Genomic DNA, 26,150 nt, shown 5'->3' with positions numbered 1-26,150 from the left:
TATCCAGTGCTGGTCCCAGACCGGCTGCCTGGCCATTCTCCGGTGGTGCCCTGTAAACACTCAAATCTGGACACACTCACGAGACCCAGAGATTGGTCTTTTTTTTTTTTTTTTCCTTCTCTCTCTCTCTCCTTTTTATTATTCACAAGACTGCGATTGTTTAAATGTCATAACTTATAAGAAAATAAGCTACATTGAAATAAATTAAACACAACAGAGACGTGCTTCCAAACATGGCTCAGATAGGATGTGCAACCCCAGGAAAGAACGCCAGGCAAAACCAAAGCAAAGCAAATTTCCAGGCTGCCCCCAAAACGTCTGCTTTTCGGTCAACTTAAAAAAAAAAACAAAAACAAACAAAAAACAAAACAAAACAAAAAACCAAAAGAGAAACAAAAACGAGGGTTTGTTCTTCAGTGTTATGTTTACCTTTGGAAAAGTATGGAAAGGTGGCTGCTATCCGTGGAGGATTACAGCAGAGGTTCTGTTTTCTTCTGGAATGTGAGTGGAGAACATTACAGGGCAGTTTGGTCCTCTAACTTTCAAAATACTGCAGCTGAGATCCAGTTTATATAGATATCTATGTACAAAGTAGGATAGTATAATAAATATTTACTGTGTCATCAGGCATCAGGTAGAGCTGTAGCCCCTTCAAAGCAGTCTTCAGCCTTCTGAATGAATATACTCTCAGTGTGCTTGGGATGTCCAAAGTTGGGTGTGTGTGTGTGTAGGGGGGGTGACTTTGAGTTTTGCTTCAAACATGGCAGAGGCCACCGTGGTTTCCTTCCAGAGCTGTAGCTTCTCCAACGGCGGTCCAGGCCCTGGCTCTCCCTGGGCCCTCAGGGTCGGGCCTGCTCCAGCTGCTGATGCTGACTTCTGATCGCGAACCTGCTGACGTGGACGGGGATGGGGACGACGATCTTGGGGTTCCTGGAGGGCTCCCCTGTCTTGGAATTGGCGTTGCCAGCCTTCACCCGTTTCCACTTGGCCCGGCGGTTCTGGAACCAGATTTTCACTTGCACCTCGCTGAGTTTGAGGGCGTGGGCGATCTGCGAGCGCTCGGTCAGCGACAGGTACTTTTTGCAGTGGAACTCCTTCTCCAACTCCAGCAGCTGCTCACTGGTGAAGGCAGTCCGCCGCCGCCGGTTCTTGCCCGTGGACGTGGTGCTGCCCGCGGCGCCGCCGCTCGGCGGGGCCTCCTCCAGCCCGTGGCCGGGGTCTTCCTCCTTGTGAGCCGCCTGGCCGGTCAGATTGTCATCCGAGCTGTAGTCCAGATCGCTCTCCAGCGAGAAACTCTCCTCCTTGCCCTTCGGGTCGTCTTCCACCTTTGACTCGTCTTTCCCTTGCCCTCTGACAGCCCCGACTGAAAGAAAAACCAAACGGCGTTTTATTACATTTCGCACACTGGCCTTCTTCCCCTTCCCACCGCCACTCGGGCCTCCCCCGCCCTTAGCGGATTGTCTTTCTATGACATTAACACATTGTGATTTCCTGGCCTTTGAGGGGTAAAGAAGGGGGGGGGGGCGTGAGAAAGCTCAAAGGAGGAGAGGAGACAGGACAGGCGACGGCCCTTTGCCCAGAACCATCACTCAAGGGGCCGCCAGGCCGCGTCTGCACCCTCCCAGCCTCCGGCAGCTTAAGGCAGAAGTAACAGGAGGCGTGAGGCCCAAGAGAGCAGCATCCTCTTTGTCCCTGGGGTGGGGGCTGGGTGAGGACTGAAGGGGGAAATTCACGATCCATCTTGCCTCCCCCCACCCCCCAGTGAAGATTCAGTGAACCTCGATTTCATCGCAGCCAAAGTGGGGCCACAGGGAGGTGGAGATCCCAGACCGGGTCTTTTTTTTTTTTTTTTTTTTTTTTTTTTTTTTTGAGGCAGATGATGTTGGCGAAAGGGAAGTTTTGTAGCCTTAGGAGAAGTTCCCACAAGACACCCCAACACACACGCAGACGCACAGCCTCCCGGGAATCGGGTTCTCCCGGGCAAGCACCAAGCCCAGTGAAGCGGGTTAATAGGTCTGGGCGCCCCTGAGCACACGCACGGTTGAGACGCGCAGCCCAACCCGCCAGCCCTAAAGGCTGAAACTCATCCAGGACCCCAGGTCACGGCGCGCGGGAGGGGGGACAGACTCCTCCAAACTCGCCGCCGGACAGACGAACAGCCGCCCGGCACAGCAGCTGGCCCCGAGGGCTAAATGCTACTACCCCTAAGCCCTAGCTTGTTGCTCGGCTCTAAATGCCCCCCGGAGGCCTCGCGGCACCGCTCGGCCGCGTCCTCCCGCTGCTCCGGAGAGGGGGGCCGGGGCGGGGGGTCGTGTGGGGGGCTTGGCCTCGCCCCCTCTGCGCCCGCGGGAACCCGGAGCGGGCTCGCCCCCGCCCCCCCTCCCGCCCCCGCGCCCCGGCCGCGCGCGCCGCCGACTCACCGAGCGACGCCTGCACCGCCTCGGCCGCGGAGAAGGCGAGCAACGAGCCCTCCTTGGCCAGGAAGGCTTTGCCGTCCTCGGTGTCGGCTTGCAGCGCCTCAGCCTTGTCGAAGTTGCCACCACCCGGCAGCGGCTGCGGCGCGAACTTGCGGGCGGCCGCCGCCTCCTGGTGCTGGGGAGACGCGGAGAAGCCTCCGGGCAGCGTAGCCATGAGCGTGGAGGTGAGCGCCATGCCCTGCGCCAAGCTGGAGCAGAAGCCGGTGGGCAGGCTGGGGATCTGGTGGTGAGGGTGCGCGGGCGGCAGCGCGGGCTGCAGCGCGGCCTGGGGCAGCGCGGGCGGCGGCGGCGGCGGCGGCGGCAGCACCACCGGCCGGTAGGGCATAAACATGGGGTAGCCGGTGTAGACGAAATGGCCGGGGCTGGGCTGCGGCGGGCTGCCGATCAGCGAGTCTATGCTGAAGGCGGTACTACTCCCCAGCGGGCGCTGCATCATCATCAGCGACGGCGGGAACGCTGCGCTCATAGACGCGCTCGGAAGAGGCCAGCGAGAGGCGAAAAGTCCCCGCGCCGCGCCGCCGCCAGGAAGCCCGCCGGGCGCCGGGAGCACAGCCGGGTGCGCCGCGCAGGGGCCGAGCCGGACCCTGAAAGCAGGCGCCGCCGACCCTCAGCCCTGAGCGGGTTGCATGCCCGGCGGGAGCGGGTGCGGGCAGCGCGCGGGGTGAGGTCGTGAGCTCCGGAGTGGAGAGGGCACCCGGGCCCCGCGGGCTCGCTGGAGCCGCTGCCCGCCTCTTGCCCGTCGGAGCCCGCGCGCGTGTCGTCTGCCCCCCTCGGCCCCGGCTCGCAGCCGTCAGTGCGTCCGTCTGTCCGATCCGCAGTCCGTCGCCTCCCGCGGGCCGCTGGGGAGCGCGCGAAGCTGGCGCACTTGTCTTCGGCGGGCGCCGCCAGCACCTTTAAATCGCGCTCCTCTTTCTCATTCACATTTTGCCTGCTGCCCGGCCGGGCTTACGTCACGTGGGGCCGGGCGCCACCGCCTATTGGCTGCGCCGGGAGGAGGCGGAGCGAAAACGGGGCTCCGCCCCTTCCACCCGGGCCGGCCGGGAGCGGGCTGCGGGCGCCGCCGGCGGAGCGCGCGGGCCCGAGAGCCGGAGCCTGCGCGCCGGGCCCGCGCCGCGCAAACTTGAAAGGGGCTGTTGCCTCCAAAGCTCCAAGGCTCGAGCCCCGTGGCCCGGCAGCCTCGTCGAGGCCGCGTCCAAGGGCAGCTTCCGGGGCTAGGACCTACCGCGGCTCAGCCGAGGGCGTTTTATTTCTTCCTCCTAGCGTTGGAACAAACCTGCCCGCGGCTCACCCTAGCGTTGGGTGCTGCTGCTGCGCCCGTGGTCCAGAAGAGGTTCCCGGAGTTGGGAGCAAGGTCCTGCCCCTCCACATCCGCCCCCAGGGCGCTGGTCGGGAGCCGGAAGGCCCTAGCCACCGGCGGGAGCCGGCCGCGTCTCTGAGCGCGCGCCCCCCCGCGCTCCCGGGCGGGGCGAGGAGGCTGCTGGTGCCCCCATCCCGAGCTGGGCCCTCCTGCGAGCGATCCCTTCTCATTTTTCATGACGTTCTTAATCATCGCACCTATTTACACACTTTGCCTGCGCGCACCAAAATAACAGCCACGATAATTATGATAATAAAGCGAGTGCTTTATCTGCCCCATCCTCGGGGAGGAAGGGGGAGTTGCTGTGCCTCCAGATTGTATAACGTGAGATGATCCTGATGAAAGCTTTATGATGTTTGCTCAAATAAAAGCTGCGTTTTGTAAATAGGCGCTAATTAAGCACGTTGAGAACGGAGGGAGCGCTCACCCCGGCGCCGCCACCCGGTTTCCTGCGCGAGGACTCGAGGGCGCGCGGGTCCCCTCCGCCTACTGCCGGACGGAGCCGATTCCCTCAAGATGTTTCCCCTGTCTCGACGATGGTAACACCCCAGAATTTGGGAGCGAGGGGACTAACTGGCGGGGAGGGAGTGGGAGCTAGGGATGTTCTCATCCCCTAATCTGTGACAAAAAGACCAACTTCCAATTCTTGCGTTCTCTTTAAAAGGGGAATCTATTCGTGGCCGGGGCAGACGGTGCAAAGCGCGCCAGCGCGCGCGGGGCTTCCACGCGCCTCCAGGGCCTCGGCTCCAACTTCCTGGGTCTAGACGTTCGCCGGGAACAGCCGACAAGCACCTGGCTTGCGAGGAGAGCCCAGAAGGGCATTGTTATATCAGTCATTAAAAATCCGCTCACGCCGAGGAGCTAGTGGTTGGGGAGTTGGCCCGTGTTGGACGTGTGTTATGTATCACTTACAAGCACATTTAATTGGGAGATAAAGATAAATCGATCTTTATGAATTTATCGACCCTATTCTTTGAAGCTCCTCTTTCCCCCGCTGTAACCCCAGGGCCCCCAGGGGGACGTCTTAATTCCAGACCACCTCTTCCGCCAGAAACCCACTGCCCACCCAAAGGGCCCTGGGGGAAAGAAAGAGAGGAGGGTGCATCCCGGCGCCCCTGAGTGCTGGGAAAACTCGCCGGCCCCGCCGCCAGCCGCCCTCCCCCTGCTCGCCTCCTCCCCATCCCCTCCCCACCCCCCCACCCCCCGCCCCACCGCCACCCGGACAAAGACGTCTCGAGCGCGAGCGCGTTTCCCCACTCCAGGCCGCTGTAATAGATGGCTCCGGCGGCAGGCGGTTTGAAAGGAATTCATTAGGACGCTGCTGGCTGTTCTGCCTCCACTCGCTTCACGCCCAGACCCCGAGGTGGCTTAGGCGGTGTGCAGGGGGATCGTTGGAATCCACGGGGAAGGAAGTGTCTGTGGGGTCTCTGAGCTCTATCCCTCTTTCTCCACTCCTACAAAAGAAGAAAGAGAAGAAAAGGAAAAAACCAAAAAACAAAAAACACCAAATCGAAGCCCAGGGCAAAAGGCTGATTTCTTTACGAGCATAATAAATACTCCCTCTCATTATGAGATAGTTGCAGGCACACAGTCTCTGGTATGATTACCGTGTTGTTTGAATACTAAGAAAAAATGTTCGACTCCCTTGCTTGATTTACGTCGCTGCAGTCGGGTCTCTTCGCCGCTTGACAGCGGCGCGCGAGTGTAACCTACTCATCTCACCTAGGCCGATTTGCCATCCACTTTGCTATTTCGCCGAAAAAATACTGTTCTAGGGACTTCCGCCGCCTGATTACCCTCCGAGAAACCGGGATTCCTTTGATTATTTCGGTGATAATTCTACATTTAAAGTTCAGCAAGAAGATTTAGGTCCGTTGAATTATAGCTACACTTGAAATAATTTGATGGCATATTATTTGCATCCATAAATTGCTCTGGAAAGTATTGACTGCGGGGGTTATAATACTAATCTTCTTTTATTAGTGAGTTCAGAGAATTCTCATCAATATGAATTTTATTTACTAGTGTGCTTTTTCTCGAATGCAGCGCAGTAATATTTTCTCATCTAATGCTTAACTACTTAGAAAACGACTGTTCGCGTCATAAAAGGATCCTCGTGTTTCGCCGTGGTTAACAAGATTCATTCGGGGCACCTCAGCTACCTGCAAAGCGTGCGGAGCGTGGGAGACTGCGACTAATAAAAGCCTTTAGAGTTTCCCCCCGTCGCCTCGGCGAGATTTATGGGTAGCGAGCGACAGGTACGCGGTTTGCCCATCCTTCGGATTCCTACCTGCTTACCTCGGAACTGCCTCACACCGCACAGCCCTTGGGGTGACCCAGCTCGGCCCAGGCTGCGCACGAAAACCGGCCGGCACAGACCTTTGCAACTTTGCCTTGAGAGGTCCTCCACCAACAACTCCCTGGGATTAGGAAGAAGGAGGGACGCCACCGAAGGGACACCTGGGTCCTCCAACTCTAGTTAACTTCAGCGAACTCCCCCCCCCCCGCCCCCCGCCCCCAGGAAAGCTCCGGCAAAGAAGTTGGCCCACCCCTCGGGCACTTTCCTCTGCCAGTGCCAAGCTCGTATTAAGCCACTTAAAACCCCAGACGTCAGTAAAAGCGGTGGTAATTAAGTTGTCTCCGCGCTTCGGGGCTGTCCCAGGCAACGCTTGCACGCAGGTGTATGACGGCTGAGGACAAGGTGCTAAGTGTACAAGTAGATGAATATTCACGCGGCAAACTTGCGTCGGCCTGGCGAGTCCAGCCCGGAGGAGGCGGCGCGGCGAACGGCGTGTTTCCAGGCAGCCGCCAGGGTCGAGGTCGCGGGCGGTGCAGGAGAGGGGGCAGCGTGGGCGCCCCAGGTTCTTCGTGGGTGCGGAGAAACCCGCAGACCTAGCCGGGCCCGGCGCGCCCGCCCGCCACCCAGTCCCAGGAGGCCGGCTGGTTTCTCTGGCAACCGTGTTGTTTTTATTTATAGAGACTTTGAGTGGCCTGATCATTCGGTCATTGCACTAGCTCTCGCTCCTGGCAATAGTTGGGAAATAGCTTGGGATGGCTTTTATTTGCGGAAGAGCAATTGAGATTCACACCCAGCAAACTCACAACAGTCCCTCCCAAGCCCAAGACGCACTTACAAAGGGGTGCTTGTGTAAAAAATTCCCCATCAGACACACCAATTTGCAAGTAGCAGAAAGCATTGAAGTCTCATCTTTTTTAACTATTTTATTCAGCTTTTTTTTTTTTTTTTTTTTTTTTTAATCTGAAAGCCCAAAATAGACTCCATGTGGTTCTAAGTGAAGTCAGCCCTTGGCTGGCTTTGAAATAGCTCCTGCAATTATGTAAAAGAGCCATTCACTAAGAGGACGGAATTAAAAGGGATCTCGCCCGCTTCCCTTTCATTGCCAACCTCTCCTGTTTGGCTTTTCAAAGCACTTCCAACACGATGTCTTTCTCCAGGACAAAAGGCAGAACAAAAAAAGTCCCCAAACTTGTAAATTGAACGTCAAGGGAACTTTAAACAATTTAAAGCCCATAAATAATGATAAAGGGGACCTGGCAAAAAAGGCAAACCCATTCAATTAATAGAGTTTCCCAAGCAAAGATCAAGTGGTTTATAAAATGAAAGTCTTTGGTTTCATTATTCTGCTCCTTGACCATGCAGAAAGCAGGACAGGGGGTTTTTCTAAAGCGCCCTGAAGAAGAAACACTTTTCGGGGCTGTGTGCCGCGACATTCTTATGTAGAAAGTTTCGCTTTTTGTCCCCCACCCTCAAAGTAGCAGCAACAAAACCGCAAACACCAGAAACGTGAAGGGGAGGAGACTTTTGTTTTGTTTTGTTTTGTTTTGTTTTGCATTTTCCTGGGGTGGGGGGAGGAGGTTGGAAAATGTTCCCCTCAGGCCTGAAGGGCGGGAAACGTGACCCCTAACACCTGCGCCGCCCTCCCCACCCCAGTGCGGAGGAACCGGCGGGACCACGGCCTGGTGGCCCGCGACCCGTGCCCTCGTGCGATCTGGGGGCCGGGATGAGGCGTTCTTGCACCACCCGGGAGGCTGGGGACTGCGGGCGTGGCCGCGCTGACCCGTCACCCCACCTCGGGCTCGGGCTGCAGAGCCTGGGCCTAGGCGTCCGAGGGCGCAGGCAGGGGTCCTACTTCCTTTTCCGAAAAGCCCTACAGGTTGGAGCGGCGAGTGCGTGACCCACTGGGGGTACTGGATGGACCGAGAAGCCCTGCGCCCGCGCTCAACGCTAATCGCCCAGGCAGCACCCAGCCCGGGCGGGGGGCGGGGGGGTGGTGGCGGGGAGCGGTGGCAGGGGGATCCTCTGCGGGGACTGAGCCGGTCAGCCCCGGTTTCCCAGGCTGGGAAGAGGGCGCGAGCCGGGCCGGAGGACTGCATTTGGGAGACGGAGGCTGGGGCGCGGGCGGCGAGGGGCAGCGAGGGCCCGGGCCGGGCAGGGCCTGGGAGGCCGTGCGGTCCGCGAACCCCCGGCCCCGGGGCGCTGGGGAGGGAGGCGCAGGCCGCGTGGCGTTTCTCACCTGGCTCTGTCTCCTCCCATCTGCGCCCTCGGATTCCCGCGGCCCCACCTTTCGGGGACTTCAAACGGCGCCCCCGCCACCCTGCGCCCGACTTTCATCTTCCCGCACAGCGGGCATTGTTTGCGGGACTTCACAGATATGCTAATCCCGGGGCCGCGAAAACGGCGGCCTGGGAGGCGGGCAGAGGGCACGGAGGGGTGAGGAGGGGCGCAGCCAGCACTGGGGCCTCGGGGACCGCCTGAGGAGCAGGCCTCCTGGGACGCGGGGATCCGCTACCGTCCGCGGGTCTCGTCCTGCCCGCTGGCCACAGCCGGCGTCTAATGGATGCTGAAGCGGGAAGCGTCGGGCTAGCGACCGTGGCCCGGGCTCAGCCGTGCGCCCTACGCGCTTCCACCGCTCGAGAGGAGACCCGGTGTCCGGGCGCGTCTCCCCGGGTGGCTGGGGGTCTCGAGACCCCCGGGGTCCTCGCAAACCACGGCCCCTGCCGCCACCCCTCGACAGCCCAGACCCCAGCAGGCGAGTCGTCTTTTAAAAAAGAAGCGGTTCACCTCGACTTCATCCATTTAACCCTTTGGAAACCACACCGGAGGGAGCCGGAGAGCGTTTGGAGCGACAGCTACCCACATCGGGGGCGCCGCTCCAGCTTGAACTTCTGCGGGTCCGGGTGGAAAGCAGCCGTCGCTTTTAGGCAGAACTCCGTTTCTCCTCCTTCCAGAAAGACTTGTAAAGCAGAGCCCCCACTTGCTTTGGTCACTGCTCCTTCCATGAGAAAACATCGCCTGCAGAGGATGTCACAGGGCAGGGGACAGGCATTGGGAGGAAACGCTGGGGGAAGAGGGGTTGGCTAGCTGGGGAGGGAGCCTTAGGGTGGCCTCCCTCACTCCTGTGATTTCCCGGAAAAGGCCATTGTAAAATTTCACTTAGCCATAAGCTAAGAGAAACTCCAGGTAGGTATGTGTGTAACTGACCAAACTGGCTCCCTTGAGCCGTCCCCAAAGGACGGGTGTCGACCGGTAGGGACAGCAGCTCATGGAGGGCCACGTTAAATGTCAGGCTTTCCCAAAGAGAGGGCAGAAGGGCTGTGTGCTGATGCCGGCGGGGGAGAGCCCTTCCAGTAGCCCACAATTCAGGGAAGATAACAATCGATGCCAGTCCCTTCTAGAAAGGCAGACAGGGACACTGCTTACTACAGAGCGCCCAACTTTCAGAGGCAGGGAAAAGAAATTGCGTGCTCCAAAGGCACTGGGATGGGCGCACCCCGCGCTGGGGAAAGATCTCAGTGTAGATCTCTGACTCTTGACTCTTGTTTGAGAGGCTGAAAAGACACTGAGCACCGCAGTCAGCAGAGGCCGGCCACGGGACTCAACTCCCCTTCCCGCTCTCCTTGAACCCTTCACCTAACCCCTTTGCTCAGCGACCTGAGGTCAGGTGTAGGCCATGGGCCACAAGGGAGTGAGCCAAGTGCCTTCAAGTGAGGCCTGAGAAGTGACGCGAAAGCAGGCCCCCGTGTTTGCTGGGCTGGGACAATCCAAAGCCATTCCCCAGTCAAATCATACACCCTCACTGTTATCATTCCCTGCTACTGCCCGAGAAAAGGCTTGCAGGGGTACCGGAAGGAGTGCATCCTTGCTTTTAGGTCTCTTTATTGCCCCTGCTGCCCTAAGTATACAGCCTCTCGTGGGAAATGCTGACCTGCCAGGCCTTTGAAACGGAAGAATCCTGGAATTTCCTGCACCTGTCGTCTGAAAAAATACAGGGAACTGAATTTGCCTGATATTGCCAACAGTGGTCTCCCTTGTGGGTGTAGCCTGAAGTCCCCAAACTTAAGGGAGAGAAGGAGCCCAGAGCAAGGGTAGAGAGCAAGCTGTGACATCCCGGAGTATTTTCTTCTAGGGTCCAGCCCGTAGGTCACACAGAAGAAAAAGGGAATGAGGAGAGAGGAGCTCTCTCTCTCTCTCTCTCTCTCTCTCTCTCTCTCTAGTGGGGCATGTGCACCGTGTGTGTGTGTGTGTGTGTGTGTGTGTGTGTGTGTTGACAGTCCCTCCCTTCTCTCCCTCCCCTCCTTCCTTCCTCCCTCCCTCCCTCCCTCCCTTCCCTTCTTCCTTCATTCCCTCCCTTTTCCCCTCTTTCCTCCCTTCTTTCTGACGAACAGGTTAAAGAAAGGGTGTTGTTCATACCTTACTATCTAGTGTTTATTCTGCACGGTGACTTTGAAACACCCTTCGAGGGGAAGTTACTCATGTGGGTGACTGCACTGAGGTGACTGCTGCCTGCAGGGACATTGCCATGGACACCAGGAGAGCCGCTTGGGGGCTGCTTCTGCTCCCCCCACCCCCCGTGGGTGTCGGTTGCCTGTTCAAACCAGGCCTCTGCCTCCAGCTCTCCTTCTCCAGGGCATGTGCGGGGAAACTAGGCTCAGCTGGGAAATGAGCCAAAGCCAGAAGCAATCCTGCTCGTCTCCACCCGGACAAACCTTCTGTTCTCTGAACTCTGGGACAATAACCAACGAGAAGCTTCAGAAGGAGCAGAAATTGATCATGATGGCTCAGAGAATGAGGGTGATTGACATCATGTGACCAATTTGATACATTCACTGAGTTCAGGCACTTTCCCCTCCCGTCCTTGGGCATCATGTCCCCTCCTTTTATTCATTTATTTCTTTGAGAAGAGGAGTATTTTAGAATCTGGTCGTTATCGTGCTGATAGACCTAGCTAATCTTTTGGTTATTATCATTTCCCCTTGTTAAGTTTCTCTCAGACCCGCTTAAATTGCAACAAACACATAACAGCAACACCAGACACCCAAGAAAACCCCAAGAAACTTAAGAAATGAGAGACTTAAAAAAATTCCTCTCTGCCCCTCCCCCACTCATGCTCTGTCTCTCTCAAAAAGAAAATAAACATCAAAAAAAAAAAAAAAGAGAGAGAGAGACTTAAACATTCAACCTCATTCTAACCCCAAAAGCATTCAAATTCAGTTCATTCAGTACTGTTGAATGTTATTTGGAAATTTATACTTTAAAATGTAATAAACTGAATAGTTTATTGTATTTTGCAACACAAATTTTACATTGCATGTTTTAAATTTATAATGTAACCAAGTTATTTCCTATCTGTAAACAGAACTCAAATATGAATTATATATTTTAATAAATTAATGAGGGAATGACAGGAAACATTTTTATTTAAGGCTTCACAATTTCAAAAGGATTAACAGCCTGAAAAGTGACGCCGGTATGCAGAGCGCTCAGGGACCCGCACCGCCCCCTATAGGCCACGGAAGTAACGGCATCTGCTTTAGAGCCTGTTTGGGCTGCGAGGTTCCTGGGGAGCAGACTCAGCAGATCCCAGCTCCCCTTCTCCGGGATAAGACGTCTATTTTTTTCATGCCTACAATTGCATAAGAAACAGATTCCCAATTTCTTTTCATTATAAACGTCTAGGACACAAGAGAAGCCGTTGTCATAAACGAGGGTGGGGGGAACCAGACCTCCATGATTGCACAAAGTGAAATACGATCCGATTTTGGATGTGGTAATAGAAACCCCACCTCGGCTCTCTTTAAATCCCGTGTTTTCCTGACTCTGACTCATCCCGAGCAGCCCCATCCTGGAAGTGGATGGATAAGAAACCCTCTGACATCTGGGTTTGACCATCGTGGGCGCCGGCCTCTCCTGTTCCATCTGCGTAATGGGCGGGAACTCCGGGATCTCTTCCACCAGCCTCCTGATTGCGTTTCTAAAATGGGGGTAATTAATACAGCGCTTAAGTCACGGGTGGTCGCAGGAACCGCTTCAGCTCACGTAGCACTCCCTGGCAGGGGGCCTGGCCCAGAGCGGTTGCTCGGTAGGGTAACTGATTCAGCGCCGACCGCCAGCCCTGGGCGTTGCAGAGTGCCGGATGGATACCGGGGCAGCCTGGGACGCAAGCCTGTGCGCTCGGAGGGAGAAGACCAATTTGCGGGCGGCCTCAGATCACAAGACTCTTGAGCATTTAAAAACAAACCGCAGGCCACGAGTGGAACTGGATGCACTGTAGTGTGTAACGCACGCGACGCCTGGGGGTGGGGGTGGGGTGGCTTCCCAAAGCGCCGCCCCAGGGTCGGCTCACCCTCGCGCCCGCGGCACGACTGGAGACCGAGGCTCGGGGCGGTCCCTGGCCCTGGGAGCCACCTCTGCAGTGGGCTCTCCTCGCCAGGCTGCGCAGGGGAAGGGCGCAAAGCACTGTCTTCCCAGGGAAACGACTTCTGAGTCATTTCAGATTATTTTATTTTCCATGAAAGCTCGGTAGACTCTGTCAACGTGCTAACCGAACTCTCTGGGGGAGGGGACGGGCAGCCCGTGCACTTTGGCCTCCAGTTTTCCCCCAGACGCCCTGTCCCCAGGGCTCCCGTCGCGATCCCGCCGTCGGAGGTTTGAACGCGGCTGGGGGCACCGGGACGGACGAAGCTGGGGCGCCGGACGCGGGGGCGCGGCCAGGACCGAGGGCTGGCCGCCCCTTTCGTCTCCTGGGCTCGGCGGTGGCGGCGGGACCCTGGCTCGAGGGCGCCCCCTGCGGGCCGCGGCCGGGATCGGTCCTTGCGAGCCGGGGAGCGGGGCTGCGGGGACTCCCGCCCCAGGGGGCGCCCCACCAAGGTCCCCGCAGCCGCCGATCCCCAGCACTCCCTCACTTCCGGTCTCTGAAGAGCAGGGGCCTCGCGTTTTGGTTTCGGGTGTGTGTGTGTGTGTGTGTGTGAGGGGCGCTTTTACCGCCCCCCCCAGCTTTTTTTTTTTTTTTTTTGGAAAGGAGCAAACATCTCCAGTTTTAATGTGGCCCAATTATCTCGCTTAAACGACTTAAAATGTTTCTCTTTAACTCATTTCAATCTAGTAAATATGCTTCAGCAAGTAGCTAATTTCTCAGGGATGGCTTCGCCTCACCATTTGCATATAAAGCGCGTCGGGGGCCGGCCCCCTCTTGGGGTGCCCAGGTCGCAGGCAGCTGGGCCTCCTCCTCCGGGGGGGACGCCTGGGTTTGGCCCGGGAAGGCGGCCCCGCGATTGGGCCCGAGGACCAGAGCAGCAGCGGGGACGGAGCCCCCCGGCACACACACCCCCCCCCCCCAACCCCCGCCCCGGGGAGGGGGCGGACCGTCCCCTGAGCCCCGGACCCCGCCCGCTCTCATCCGAGGGAGGGGCCGCCCCCCGGGACGCCACGCGGGCGCGAGGGTCGGGGGCGCGTCTCTCCCCAAGTGCGTTTATTCAATCGCGCCTGGAGATGGATGGACGTGGGTCCAGGAGAGGAAACGGCAGCGCTCAGTTGAGCAATCTTCTGGCTTTAAATTCCGAATAAAAGTCTCAAATATTCCCGGGTCAGGGGGGCACCGTCTCATTAAAACCACTCTCGTCCTGAAACTGCAATGCAGACATTAAAGTGCAGTATTTTTCAATTAGAGCTGACGAATTCAATCAAAATTCCATAGATTAGGATGAAATGAGGCATGGGTCATTTACAGGGGAATTTAATTGCCGAGCCATTAGACAAATAGTATATTTGCCGTTCCCGCGTTATCCATCATTTTCGACATCAATACCGGGGCCGTCATCTCCCCGTCCCGCAGCCGCCCGGCGCCGGCTGTAAACACTCCCTTCCCTGTATCTCCTGATTATATCTGATTTCATTTAGGGCCATGGGGGATTATAAATGTTCACGCAATCAAGTTCATTAGGACTTCAAATCGCATTTCTGATTGGGATCGCTCCGCCGCTGTCCTCGGTGCGCCTTTCAAACCCCAGGACGAGGCTTTCAAAAACATCTTTTTGAATTTAAAGCTGCACATCCCTTTTGTCTTCCGACGGCCCCTCCCGCCCCCCCTCCCCCCGGGGCGGCCCCGCGCCCCCTCTGTCCTCCCTCGCGGGGGAGCAGTCCCGAACTCCACTGCCCCAGAACGGGGCTGGGGGAGGGTGGCTGGACCCCCGCGCCCCCACCCCCACCCCCGCCCCGCCCTCGAGAGCCCCCAAGGCTGGGCGGCGACCCCCAGCGCGGCCCGCGGGGCGCTCGGGATCGAGGGCAGGAGCGGGGCGCCCCAGGGGTCGGGGTGGGGGACGGGCCCCAAGCGCTAGGGGGTCGCGGGTGGGCACCAGCCGAGGGGAGAGAGTGCAGCGCAGGGCATCGTTGGCTCTTGAGGCTGCAGGCCTCTGGGGAGCGGTTGGGCCCGACCCTGGGGACTGACACCCAGGACCCCTCTAGGGACGAGGGCGGGGGCGGTACCCAGCCATTCTCGCTTCCTATCAGCAAACTCAAGAAACAAAAGAGCGGGACTCTTCTGGGGACAGCTCTCCTTACGACAAAGGCTCCACACATCCCTTCCAGGACAGTTGAAAAATAATAGCTTAATATTAACTGCTTCTCATAAAAATATACTCTCACAGTGACACAGTTACCAGAAGAAACCCTCATTTTACCCCCGTACTTTGTGCTCATCGCTGTTAGCTGCCTCAGTAATTTAATTGGAATGAAACGTGAGAAATGTGTCATTTTTGAAGAATTTACACATCACTTCCTAGAAATCTCATTGTGTTAACTAGGAGCCTACTGCGTTCTGTTTAGAACCCATAATCACATTTTTATGTGTCTGTATTACGAGTTAATGTGACCTCCTGTCTTTAGCAGATTAAAAAAAATATTCCTTTTCCATAACATCTGCATCGAACTCTGGTTTGCACACAGTACAGGGAGACCCTGTCTGCCCAACGTTCTGCAAACTTACCAACTTTCTTTAGCGCAGGACAGAGAAATGTGAATGGAAAAAGTACCCGCTAAATGAATAATTACACACCAAATTAAAACCCTGCATTAAACATAGTCGACAGCAAATACCGCATTCTCAATCATGTTTATTGCTTACAAATTGCATTACAGAGAAATCTACTCTTTTTATTGGCGTGATTAAGCAGAGTGTTAGGACGGCAGAAATACCATTCTGTTAGATTAGATGGAGGCTGGGAACTGGGCTAGTTACATTGCCTCGGTGAATGTACAATTTTGTTAAAGAACACGTTTAACACACAAATGAGGATCGGGCTGTCATTATGGCATCATAAAAGAGTCATCTTAAAATTATATTTATTTATAAACACATTGCCTATAAAACGTGCATATTTAATACAAACGGGAGTAGGCCATTCCATAATCAATATTTTAATTACTGAATTTTTTACTATAGCGGCACAATCCTATATGATATGTCACAATCCCATAGGTTTCCTATATTCTCCTCCCCTTTATCGTGAGAGCTAAAACCTTGTTTTCTTCTAGTTCTGGGGAGAACAGGTCGGTGGATGAGGGTAACACCGTTTGCTTATGGCGCCACCTGCAGGACTCTATGAAAATGAGTTTCAATGCCGCAATCCTCTGCTGGGCTCCAGAAATTTAACCTCAGGCTTATTTTGGCACTTTCATGAAAGTAATTCTTGTCTTCAGATAGGACGATGTTGACGTTTGGAGACAAAGTCTTGGGGTTTGAAGAGTATACCTGAGTCCACAAACAAGACGCAGTATTGATCACAGGTGAAACTTTGGGGGTTTCTGAATATCCCAAGTGCGCACGGCAATTTTGAGGAAGGAATAATTTATTCTTGAAATAATGGAATTAAAGGTTGCGATATTCCTGCTTTATCACTTGGTCCTTGGGCAGCCCTTAAGAGATGAAAAGCACTTGGCAAGCTAGTAATATCTGCAATTGTAGTGATTAAGCTTCCTCTCAGTTGCCCCGCATCAGGACCGGTCACTGGAGCAGACCAGCTCATTCTCCAAGCCTGTATTTTATACCGTTTTTGTAGAGGGTTAAGTGTTCTTTGCAAAAGTTCAACAGCCTGCCCCATCAGCGTGTGTCTAAAGGGTTATTTCAGAGATTGGAAATGTGACAATTATATATATAGTTCCTGGGATTAGCAAACGCTTCCTAAAGAGTCAGTGGTTTTGATTTTCTTCAAAACCCGCTGAATTGATGATTATCATGTATCTTTTTAAAATTAAAAAGACGCAAATACACTACAGAGAGGCCCAACGCCGTGTTCAGAATTTTAAACCTAACAGGCACAGGCTGCCACGTCCGGGGACTGCCTGCCTGTGCCCTGGGGATTGCGTCTGGCCATCCCGCTGTGCCGGGGGCGTTTTGCCCTGTGCAGGGCACAGCCAGGACGCAGGGAGGCGGACCTCCTCAGGACCACTCACTTCTGCATTTAAATCCTCAGTGGTCAGATGGCAAAGTAGTATCGTCAGAGATACTCCGTGAAAGCGGAAGGAAACGATTCTTGTTATCTTTTTTTAGTGGAAGCGGCATTTACTCCTTTGTTACCTTCGGCTTCTGGAACCATGTGAATCTGTCATTAAAAATGAAATACGAAGTTAAAAAAAAACAATTTAGGTCTTAGGGAATCGAGTTTATGTAATATACTCAGAGAAAAGTAATGATGTCCGATATGAACCGCCTAAGAATGGAAAACATTTTTAGATCCTTTAATAAAAAAATGCCAGGGTACATTTTGTTCACTGGAAGGGAAGTCAGCCAGGATAATTCTCGCTTTGAAGTAGAATGTCTCGGGGTGCCGGGCTGGCTCAGTCGGTGGAACCTGTGACTTTTCTTGATCTCACGGTTGTGAGTTCGAGCCCCACGTTGGATGTAGAGATTACTTAAAAATAAAAACTTTAAAAAAAGGAAGGGAAATGTCTTTTTTTGATATTTATTTCACCTAGCTCCCCCTCCCCCTCTCTCTTTCTTACCTATGTGGAATTATGCAAGTCTCCTTGATTTGAGAACTTCTGAATACATGTAGCGTAGAACATGGCTGGACACAGTCGTCAAAACAACGGGACGTGCAGGTGGTACTGGCTGGTGCAGTGGGCTGCGGGAGCTTGTCCCGGAAGCCTCACGACTGTGCACGGGACACAGTGAGGACGGTGATGGATGGAGAGGTGCCTGAACTTCCACCTGCCCCCGGGAATAAACAGGCGTCCCCCGTTCGATGCGGCGCCGAAGCCAGATCGAAAGCGCTTCCTCTCCGCAACCCACCCCGCCATGTGCTCAGGTCTCTCCAGGAGCCTTGCTGACAAATGGGCCTTCTTTGCTTGGCTGTGAGCTGCCCAAGGAGGGGGAGCCCGTGAGCCTGTCTGGTTGGTGACGGGCCCTCAACCCCAAGCGCTGGGCTCGGTGGCCAGCAGGCTCGGTCAGAGTTGGTTGAAGCAAAGAGCAAACGGCTAAATGGACACGTGAATGACTAAACCCGAGGAACTTTAGGGATTAGCTATTCTTGGGCACGCCTAAGTTTTATTTTGTTTATGTATTTTTTAACAAGCTTATTTATTTTTGAGAGAGAGAAAGACAGCGTGTGCGGGGGAGGGTGAGAGAGAGAGGGAGGGAGAATCGCAAGCAGGCTCCAAACTGTCAGCGCAGAGCCCGATGTAGGGCTCGATCTCACAGTTCATGAGATTATGACATGAGCTGAAATCAAGAGTCAGACCCTCAACCGACTGAGCCCCCCCCCCCCCCCCCCCCCCGCCGGTGCCCCGGCAACCTATCAGTTGATCATCCTCTATCAGTTTTGGAAGTACAAAGCCAGTATGTTTTAAGGGAGTTCTACTTTGTTCCAGGACTCTAAAACATTTAAATTGTAATGCATTTCAGAAATACGGCCGAACTGTTTTCTCAGGTGGCCGGGATGGAGGGGGGGGGGCTCAGGATTACATCCTATAAGGACAGTATGTTTGCTCAGATTGTCATTTGCAAAATCCAGTGAGGACAGGGCTCCTCAGTGGCTGCACTTCTTACCCTGTATTCTTGCCCTTCTTATTCTTATAAATGGCTTGGCTTTTCCACTTCTTATCCCTCGATCAGGCTGTTTTCATATAATAATGATGCAGTCATAGTAACAGAAGGGACCATTTACTGAGCTCCTTCCCTGGGCGGGCTCTGGACCTGGGGTTTTGTGGTCTCTGCACTCAGTGGGGCCGCCCCCGCCCCCGGGAGCAGGGCTGTTATCCACGCTCTTGAGGAACCCTCACGTTCACAGACGTACACGATCCAGGCCGTAGCCCAGACCTCCAGAGTCAGAATCTGCAATTCAACAAGATCCTTTTCCAGTTGGAGAAACCTACCTTGTGATAGTTCTCTGGCCAAATCCTGACCCGACAGGAGGTGCGTGGACACTTTCACTGTCCAGTTGAGACAATCACATTTGACTTCGGTTAAGTAGCTATTCTTGCTTGGGGGCGCAACCCTTTCCCTGGGGTGTCACTGTGGGCTCCTGCCTGTCCCGCAGCGTGCTGTCTGCCTTTCCAGGACAAAGCGGTCTCCCGAGAGTCCCGTGGTGACCACATCTGCGCACCTGCTCCGTGGAGCCTCACGGCTTCTCCAGGGAAATTCAGAAGCCCTGGTCTGGAAGCCAAGACCCTCCCAATGTGCCCCCATGCCGTCCACTCCTTCCTTCGTCCAGCTGCCAAAGCACAAGGACCCTCCCCTCCAGGAGGCCGGGTCTCTGTTCCTCCACCACACCCTGCACATTCCTGCACCCTGCCTTCGAAACAGTGGTGACCGCCGAATGTTTACAGAGGAGGGGCTTGGGGACGGCCGTCCTCTTGGGGTGGGGGTGTGAGGGTGGGTCAGCTGAAGGTGCTGGGGGACGCCGTCCTATCACCCCCTTGGCCCACTGTGTTGAAATCGAGGCTCAGCCCGGCTACCTGCTTCAGGATGTCTGCCCTCACGGTGGGGGGGGCCCGGCTGGTGCCCTTCGCAGCTCCCACAGTAGGCCTCATCATGGCGCACACAGCGGCCCATCTATGCTGCAGGTGCTGCCTAGGCCGTGCGCTCCCTTCCAGATCGGCAGCCGTGGGAGCCATGCCCCGCCCCCCAGGCCCGTCTCAGCACACCCGTGCGCTGGCTCAAACTGGAAAAGATGGAGCCACTGCTTATCCCCAGAGGATGGTGGCGAAGAGTTCTTGTTTCACAATCTGGTGTATCGACAAAAACTTTGAGGGCTTGTTAAGGCAAACAGATTAGAGGACAACTACCATCGAAAAGATCGTTTATTACTCACCATTCCCAAGAGAAGGGACACGGCATGCCATGGGGCGGGCACGTGGGGAAGCACCAGGGTTGGTCAGGAGGTTGGGGGAAGGGATGTGGACAAAAGCCTCTCTTGTGGTTTCCATGGAAGGAACAGGGCCAGGCGGGACAGACGGGCTTAGGATCGGCTAGTGGGAATCATTTCAGCAGGCTCTGGGGTATAAGGGCTGTCCCTACCTGTCTGGCACCTGGCCCTGGGACTGTTAGGACAGGTGGACCGTAGCCCAGAGTGTGACAGCCCAGTAAAGGAGGAGGGTGGGGGTGAGAGCTCTGGATTGGTGGGGTTGCATGTGAAAAGCGTGCTTGGGGGTGAACGGTTTGCTGTCCTCAGGAATCGACCAGCCCTGGAAGGGGCAGTCCCTCCAGGGTCAGCCAGGTCCCAGATACCAAAAGCACCAGAATACAGAAAATAAGGTATGGCCTATGCAGTCCTGACACCTTGAGCAGCTCTCTGTGTATGTGATGCCCAGGCTGGGTTGATGGCGACCCCTACCAACCCGTGTCTATTCCTGGCATCCGGCTTCCTGCAGGTTGCCACAGCTGAATCATTTGGGGTTTGGTGAGAGTGTCAGAAGACTCACATGGGACCAGAACGCTGGGCTCGCCGCCCCTCCAATGTCCCTTAGGGACTTCGGGACTGTGATGTGCTGGGAAGCACCAGGGGGCTCCAGAAAGGCGCTCTTGTTACGGAAACAGGTGTTCTCTCTCAGTACGTACCCCTCTCACGTGTTGGGCACAGAGCCTTTCCAGGCGGCCAGGCTCCAGGAGGGGCAGGACAGTGCCTGTGAGGCGGATGGTCTGATGGCTGAGGGGGCAGCATGGAGGCTGTTGACCCACCGCAGGCAGGACACAAGCCTTGGGAAAACAAGTGTATCTTTTCGTTCAACTTCTATTGAAAAGTCCTCTCTGATGCCAGTACTGTGGCACTCACCACCTTGACCCTCACGAGCAACCCTGAGAGGCAGAAAGGCCTTTTATTGCCAGTTCTGTTCCAAAGTGACCGGGAATCTGTGAGGTCCGGGCGTCCGCCAGGGGACGTGGCAGGTGCCGTCCGGGTCTGCCCCTCCTCCCCCCTCAGCGCACCGCCTCTACGGAAGGCAGCAGTGAGAATCAGAGCCTCAGTCCCAGCGCTCTGGTTTTCAGTACAAAACACCTTCCGGCTCCAAAAGGAGGTAATTTTGCAGGGACTTTGGGAGGGGCAGCAGGGGCGCGAGGTGGAAACACTTCTTGCCAAGTAACTTCCGAATGGCGCAACGGCTCAGGTGCTGCAGACAGCGGGGGGCGTGGGCCAAAGCAAACAAAGACCGGTAGAAGGCCTGGTGCATCTGGAAAGAAGGCAGGCGGGAGATCAACCCTGACAGGCGGCAGCGCCCTCCACCAAGGGGGCGCGGGGATTTTCCCGAGGTGCCGTTCTAGGGGGTCTGAAGGAAGTCCGTTTTGGGTGACACCCCAGGTAACACAGGTATTCTCCTCAAATCCTGCTCTGCTCCCCCCACTGCACGGTGCACTCGCTGTTGGGCGATGTGCACAGAACTCAAGTCAATGAGACGTGAGGGGAGAGCTTCTGGAGGCTTCTGGGGGCTGGGGGGGGGGAACGTCCTCACAGTTTCTTAATCGACAGTGACCGTGGACTTTGTTGGGTACCTAGATACACCTCCACTTTGCCTTCTCTGTCCTTTTTTGATGCTTTGCGCTTCCCTGGGTATAGTGTGAGGAAACACACACACACACACACACACACACACACACACACACACGCACGCGCGGGTGAGCAGAAACCCAGCGATGCTGTGCTGAGGGGGAAGGAAGGGCGCTCCCTTACCTGAAATACTTCCTCCGGAATCACCTCCCGCCAGGACTCAGACACGCGGAGCTGAGGGTAGGAGTTGAAAAGCGTCTCGATCACCGTGGGGGCTGGCGCGCAGGTCTTCAGCACCTGGTCGGAAGTGGGGGGGACAGAACTTACGTCGACTGGGCTCTGGGTCCAAGTGGGGAAAGGGCCAGCAGATGTGGGGGGGTGTCTGGGTCCCACTTCGGCCACTCCCTGGCTGTGTGACCCCACTCTACCTCAGCCATACCGGGGATAACAGCCCTGGAGGGATCAGGACAGCAGGGCCACGGAAGTTAGTTCCCAGACAAGCGCAAGGCAAGTGGCCCATCTTAGCCCCGTGATGGCAGCACATCCCCGAGTCTGGGTCAAGTGCTTACGCATTCACTTTCCCAGGAACAGGGTGCCGATGGCTCAGTGGGCTCTCCTGGCCTCCGGATTGCTACTCAGAGAAGAGGAAGGAGGTTCTGTTGGTTGGCAGTCTGGTCCAAGGATGGTGTTTACAAATTCTTATCTCAATTTTCTAATGTGTCAGGACACTGAGGGAGAAGGATCGCTTTGCCGTTGAATTTCCTCCCGACTTGGCCTTTCCATTTTATTTCCAGTCTCTGCTGGCAAAGGAGTCCTGTTTTCTTATTTGCAAATTTTACGATTGAAATGAGAACACTATTTGCTTTTTAAAAATCAGCTTTTTCTTGCGATCGTGACATGTGAATGAACACAAAAATGATAGTCCCTATGCACCCCCCCCATCAACACATGGCCAACCCTGCCCCATCCACACCCACATTACCTCCGATTATTTTAAAGCAAATGCAATGTATCCTATCATTTCATCTGTAAATGTTTCAGTGTGACTCTTACAGGATGCTTTAGAAGAAACCACATCATTACACGACCTGAGAAATTAACACGTTTCTTAGCATCATCTAATATATGGCCAGTGTTTAAATTCACAAATTTCTCTTCAATTCTCTTCAATGCCATTATATAGTAAAAAAAAAAAATTGTTTGTCTGAATAAGAACTGAAATAAGGCCAACAGGGTTGAGATTGGTTGATATGATGTATTATCAGATCTCTTATTTGTGTATCATGTTATAGATTATTGAAGAAACCGGGTTCTTTGTCCAGCAGAGTCTCTCAGTGTTGGGATTTTGCTCACAGTATTCCTGTAGGGTTTGGGGACACGATGTTCCTCCTCTGCTTTTTGTAAATTAATGGTTGGGTTTGGAAAATTCATCAAATTCAGATTTGATTTTGGGGAAGGGCAGGGCAACATTACAGCTTTCTGTTTTTGAGGCTTAAGATTTACCAAGGGTTGTAAAACTATTCTTAGTATTTCTTCATTGAGAAAACTGAGGTTAAGCAATTTTCTTAAGATCAGGCACCAAATATCTACAGCAGGCAATTAACAAACAGGGCCAAAGGCTGAGCTCCCTGGGGCTCTCTGAACTGAGTCAAATAGAAGAAAGTACTTAAATCCCCCAGTATGGTTGCTCCATTCACAACTTACTGAGCTTGGCTCAGATATGAACCCTTTTTAAAATGTTAAGACAAAACAAGAAATTAGTGTATCTTTGTTCAGAGATAAGCACTATTAACATTTTAAGTATACTAATGTTTAATGCATTTGGACAAAAAATTAATATATACAATAAGAGTGGGCTAATACTTTGCATATTATTTTGAAACTTGATTTTTGTCCACTCAAAACAGTTGTGCACAATTCAGAAATCATAAATGAGCACTTCAACATTACTTCAGTGACCATATTTTATTTGATGAATATATGAGCATATTATAATGTATTCAATGAAACGACTACTGTAAACTGATGTTACAAACAACGAACACTCTTGAATGCGATTCTCTTTCTGCCCCTAACCATTCTTATTTAAATTATTTTTATTTTTTTCTTTTTTGAGAGAGAGAGAGAGAGAGAGAGAGTACAAGGGGGGGAGAGGGGCAGAGGGAGAGAGAGAGAATCTTAAGCAGGCTCCACACAGGTCTTGATCCCATGACCCTGGCATCATTACTTGAACTGAAATAAAGAGTCGGACGCCCAACTGACTGAGCCCTCCAGGCGCCCCTTTATGTAGCTAAGATAATTCTGCCCTCTTCTGACATTGAATTCCTGGAAGCAGAAACGTAGGGTCAAGGAGTCTGTACATTTTAAAGGTTTTAAAACACGCTGTCAAATTGTGAGTGTGCAAATTGGCACACTTTTTGAAGAATAGGGTATGAGAGTATCTCTTTCTCCCTACCCAAATTATCTCATTAGTTATTTAAATTTGATAGGTACAATATGGAATATTTACTTCTGTTTTGGTGGACCATTTGTGTTCTTTTGTGAATTGCTAAATTATGTTTTTTGCTCAATTTTCTATAGTATGTTTATTTTTTTCATTGATTTGTAAATATATTTTACATTTTTGCAAATATATCTTTATATTTGCAAATAATGGTATTTTCTCCTCTCAATATAAATATCTCACATTTACTTTTCTTGTCTTATTACATTGGTGAGAGCTTTAAAGTTCAATGTTAAATAACAATATTGATAGCAGGCATCATTATCTTATTCCTGATTTTAATAGGATTATCTGTAATGTTTCACTAAACCATATAACCTTGGATATTAGTTTCAGATAGACTCTCTGTTCTAAATTCAGGAAGTGTCTTTCTGTTCCTAAGTTACTGTAAATTTTAGGATTTCATTTTATTTTTTGCCTTTTTCTAAGCAAGTTGATACAAGATTTTTCAATACCGACCCATTTTTGTCTTCACAGAACAGACTCTATTTGACTAATCTGAAGAAAATGCCAGATTCAATTTGCTAAGATTTCTATATCTCTTCTAAGAACTAAATGTGGTTTGTTGTTTCAGTTTTGTAAGCTATTTGTGTCAGGTTTTGATATCATTTTATGTCGACTTAGCTTAGAAAATCTCCTGTTAGCACATTCCAAGATTTTAAAAGTGCAAACTTCCTGGAAGCGAGAAGGCACGGATCTTGCATTTAACATTGTCTATGCCTGGTCTTATGCTGCAGGTAATATTTTTCACTTTCTTCCTCGGTTATTGGTATTTTTTTATATTTTCACTTTCTTCCTCGGTTATTGGTATATTTTGATTTCTTCTTTTTTTTTAAAGATTTTATTTATTTTTTATTAAAAAATTTTTAATGTTTATTTATTATTTTGAGAGATAGACAGAGTGTGCGTGGGGTGGGGCAGAGACAGAGGGAGACACAGAATCTGAAGCAGGCTCCAGGCTCTGAGCTGTCAAGCACAGAGCCCGACGCGGGGCTCCAACTCACAAAATGCTAGATCATGACCTGAGCCAAAGTCAGACGCTCAACTGACTGAGCCACCTAGGCGCCCCAGATTTTATTTTTAAGTAAACTCCACGCCCAACATGGGGCTCAGACTCACAACCCCAAGGTCAAGAGTTGCACGCTCTACTGCCTGGGCCAGCCAGGCGGCCCTTGATTTCTTCTTGAATCCATTTTATTAATCTATATTTTCCTGGAAAACAATCTCATCTTATTTTATTTATTAAAAATTTTTTTTTAATTCCAGTATGGTTAACATACAGTGTTATATTAGTTGCAGCTGCACAGTATAGTGATTTAACAATTCTAAACATGACTCAGTGCTCATCATGGTAAGCGTACTCTTAATTCCCTTCAGTTACTTCACCCATTCCCCACCCCGCTCTGGTAACCATCAGTTTGTTCTTCTTCTTCTTCTTTTTAATGTTTATTTTTGAGAGAGAGAGAGAAAGATAGAGCATGAGCAGGGGAGGGGCAGAGAGAGAGGGAGACACAGAATCCGAAGGAGGCTCCAGGCTCCGAGCTGTCAGCACAGAGCCTGACGCGGGGCTCGAACTCACGGACCGTGACATCATGACCTGAGCCGAAGTCGGACGCTTACCTGACTGAGCCACCCAGACGTGCCACCAGTTTGTTCTTTATAGTTAAGAGTCTGTTTTTCTGTTTGTCTCTTTTTGTCCTGTTTGTTTTACTTCTTAAATCCCATGTATGAGTGAGATCAGATGGTATCTGTCTTTCTCTGAGTCATTTCACTTAGCATTGTGCCCTCTAGATCCATCCATGTTGTTGCAAATGGCAACAATCTTCATTGTAAAGAAACTGAGCTTTGCAGGTGTATCTGTCAGAGTTCCAATGGGACAGAAACAGCACACTGACGTAGGATCGTCCCGGGAGGGTTTACCAATACAGGAACTATTAAGCCTGGTGTGAGTACAGGGGAAGTCAAAGCACTAATGTGGAGCTGGGAGCAGGGCCACTTCTGCCTCTGGGACTGAAGGGTGGAGACTCACGTGGGCTATCAGGAGTAGTGATCTTGGGTTGGGGACATGCACCAGCCTGAGGCACAGAGGGGGCCAAGCAGAGACCTCCTCTGACCTTGCCCTCCTTCTCCCACTGTCTGCTGGGAGACTGCACTGGTGAAGCCCAGGAAGGCAGAGGGCCCAAGGGCCTTCTTGATGTATCTACGCAGGTGGAGAGAAATTCTGGATGGGAGATATCCCCACTCTCTCTAGGAACAAGCACCCCTTTTCATTTGAAATTCTGTAATTGGGGGCACCTGGGTGGCTCAGTTGGTTGAGCGTCCGACTTTAGCTCAGGTCATGATCTCGCGGTTCGTGGATTCAAGCCCCACGTCGGGCTCTGTGCCGACAGCTCGGAGCCCGGAGCCTGCTTCGGATTCTGTGTCTCCCTCTCTCTCTGCCCCTCCCCTGCTCACACTCTGACTCTCTCTGTCTCTCAAAATTAAACATTAAAAAAAAAAAAAAAGAAATTCTGTAGTTGTATTTCCAATGTTTTTCCTT

The 26,150-nt window shown here is 53.1% G+C and overlaps 2 protein-coding genes across 3 annotated transcripts in view; both read right to left on the bottom strand.

Moving 5' to 3' along the window:
• Positions 1-405: 405 nt before the first annotated feature.
• On the bottom strand, positions 406-4,211 carry GBX2 (gastrulation brain homeobox 2). 2 transcript variants are annotated; one of them, XM_060624277.3, is made up of 2 exons: positions 2,421-3,393; positions 406-1,363 (listed from the first exon to the last, which is right to left on the bottom strand). In XM_060624277.3, the coding sequence occupies exons 1-2, from the start codon at positions 2,941-2,943 to the stop codon at positions 840-842; spliced, it is 1,047 nt and encodes a 348-aa protein (XP_060480260.1). In that variant the 5' UTR covers positions 2,944-3,393; the 3' UTR covers positions 406-839. The 2 variants fall into 2 exon arrangements, with proteins under 2 accessions (XP_060480260.1, XP_060480261.1); XM_060624278.3 differs by having other exon boundaries at positions 1,148-1,363; positions 2,354-4,211.
• A 14,903-nt stretch (positions 4,212-19,114) lies between these two features.
• ASB18 (ankyrin repeat and SOCS box containing 18) overlaps positions 19,115-26,150 on the bottom strand; it is a 43,040-nt gene continuing 36,004 nt past the window's right edge. The window contains exons 4-5 of the mRNA XM_060624279.3: positions 21,292-21,405; positions 19,115-20,794 (exon numbers count right to left, since the gene is read on the bottom strand). Coding sequence (XP_060480262.3) covers positions 20,609-20,794; positions 21,292-21,405 — 300 coding nt within the window. The 3' untranslated portion in view covers positions 19,115-20,608. The remainder of the gene's footprint in view (positions 20,795-21,291; positions 21,406-26,150) is intronic.

The sequence above is a fragment of the Panthera onca genome, chromosome C1 (assembly GCF_046562875.1).
Source record: "Panthera onca isolate mPanOnc1 chromosome C1, mPanOnc1 haplotype 2, whole genome shotgun sequence".
Taxonomy (NCBI): domain Eukaryota; kingdom Metazoa; phylum Chordata; class Mammalia; order Carnivora; family Felidae; genus Panthera; species Panthera onca.
This window is presented reverse-complemented; position numbering and strand designations above follow the sequence as displayed.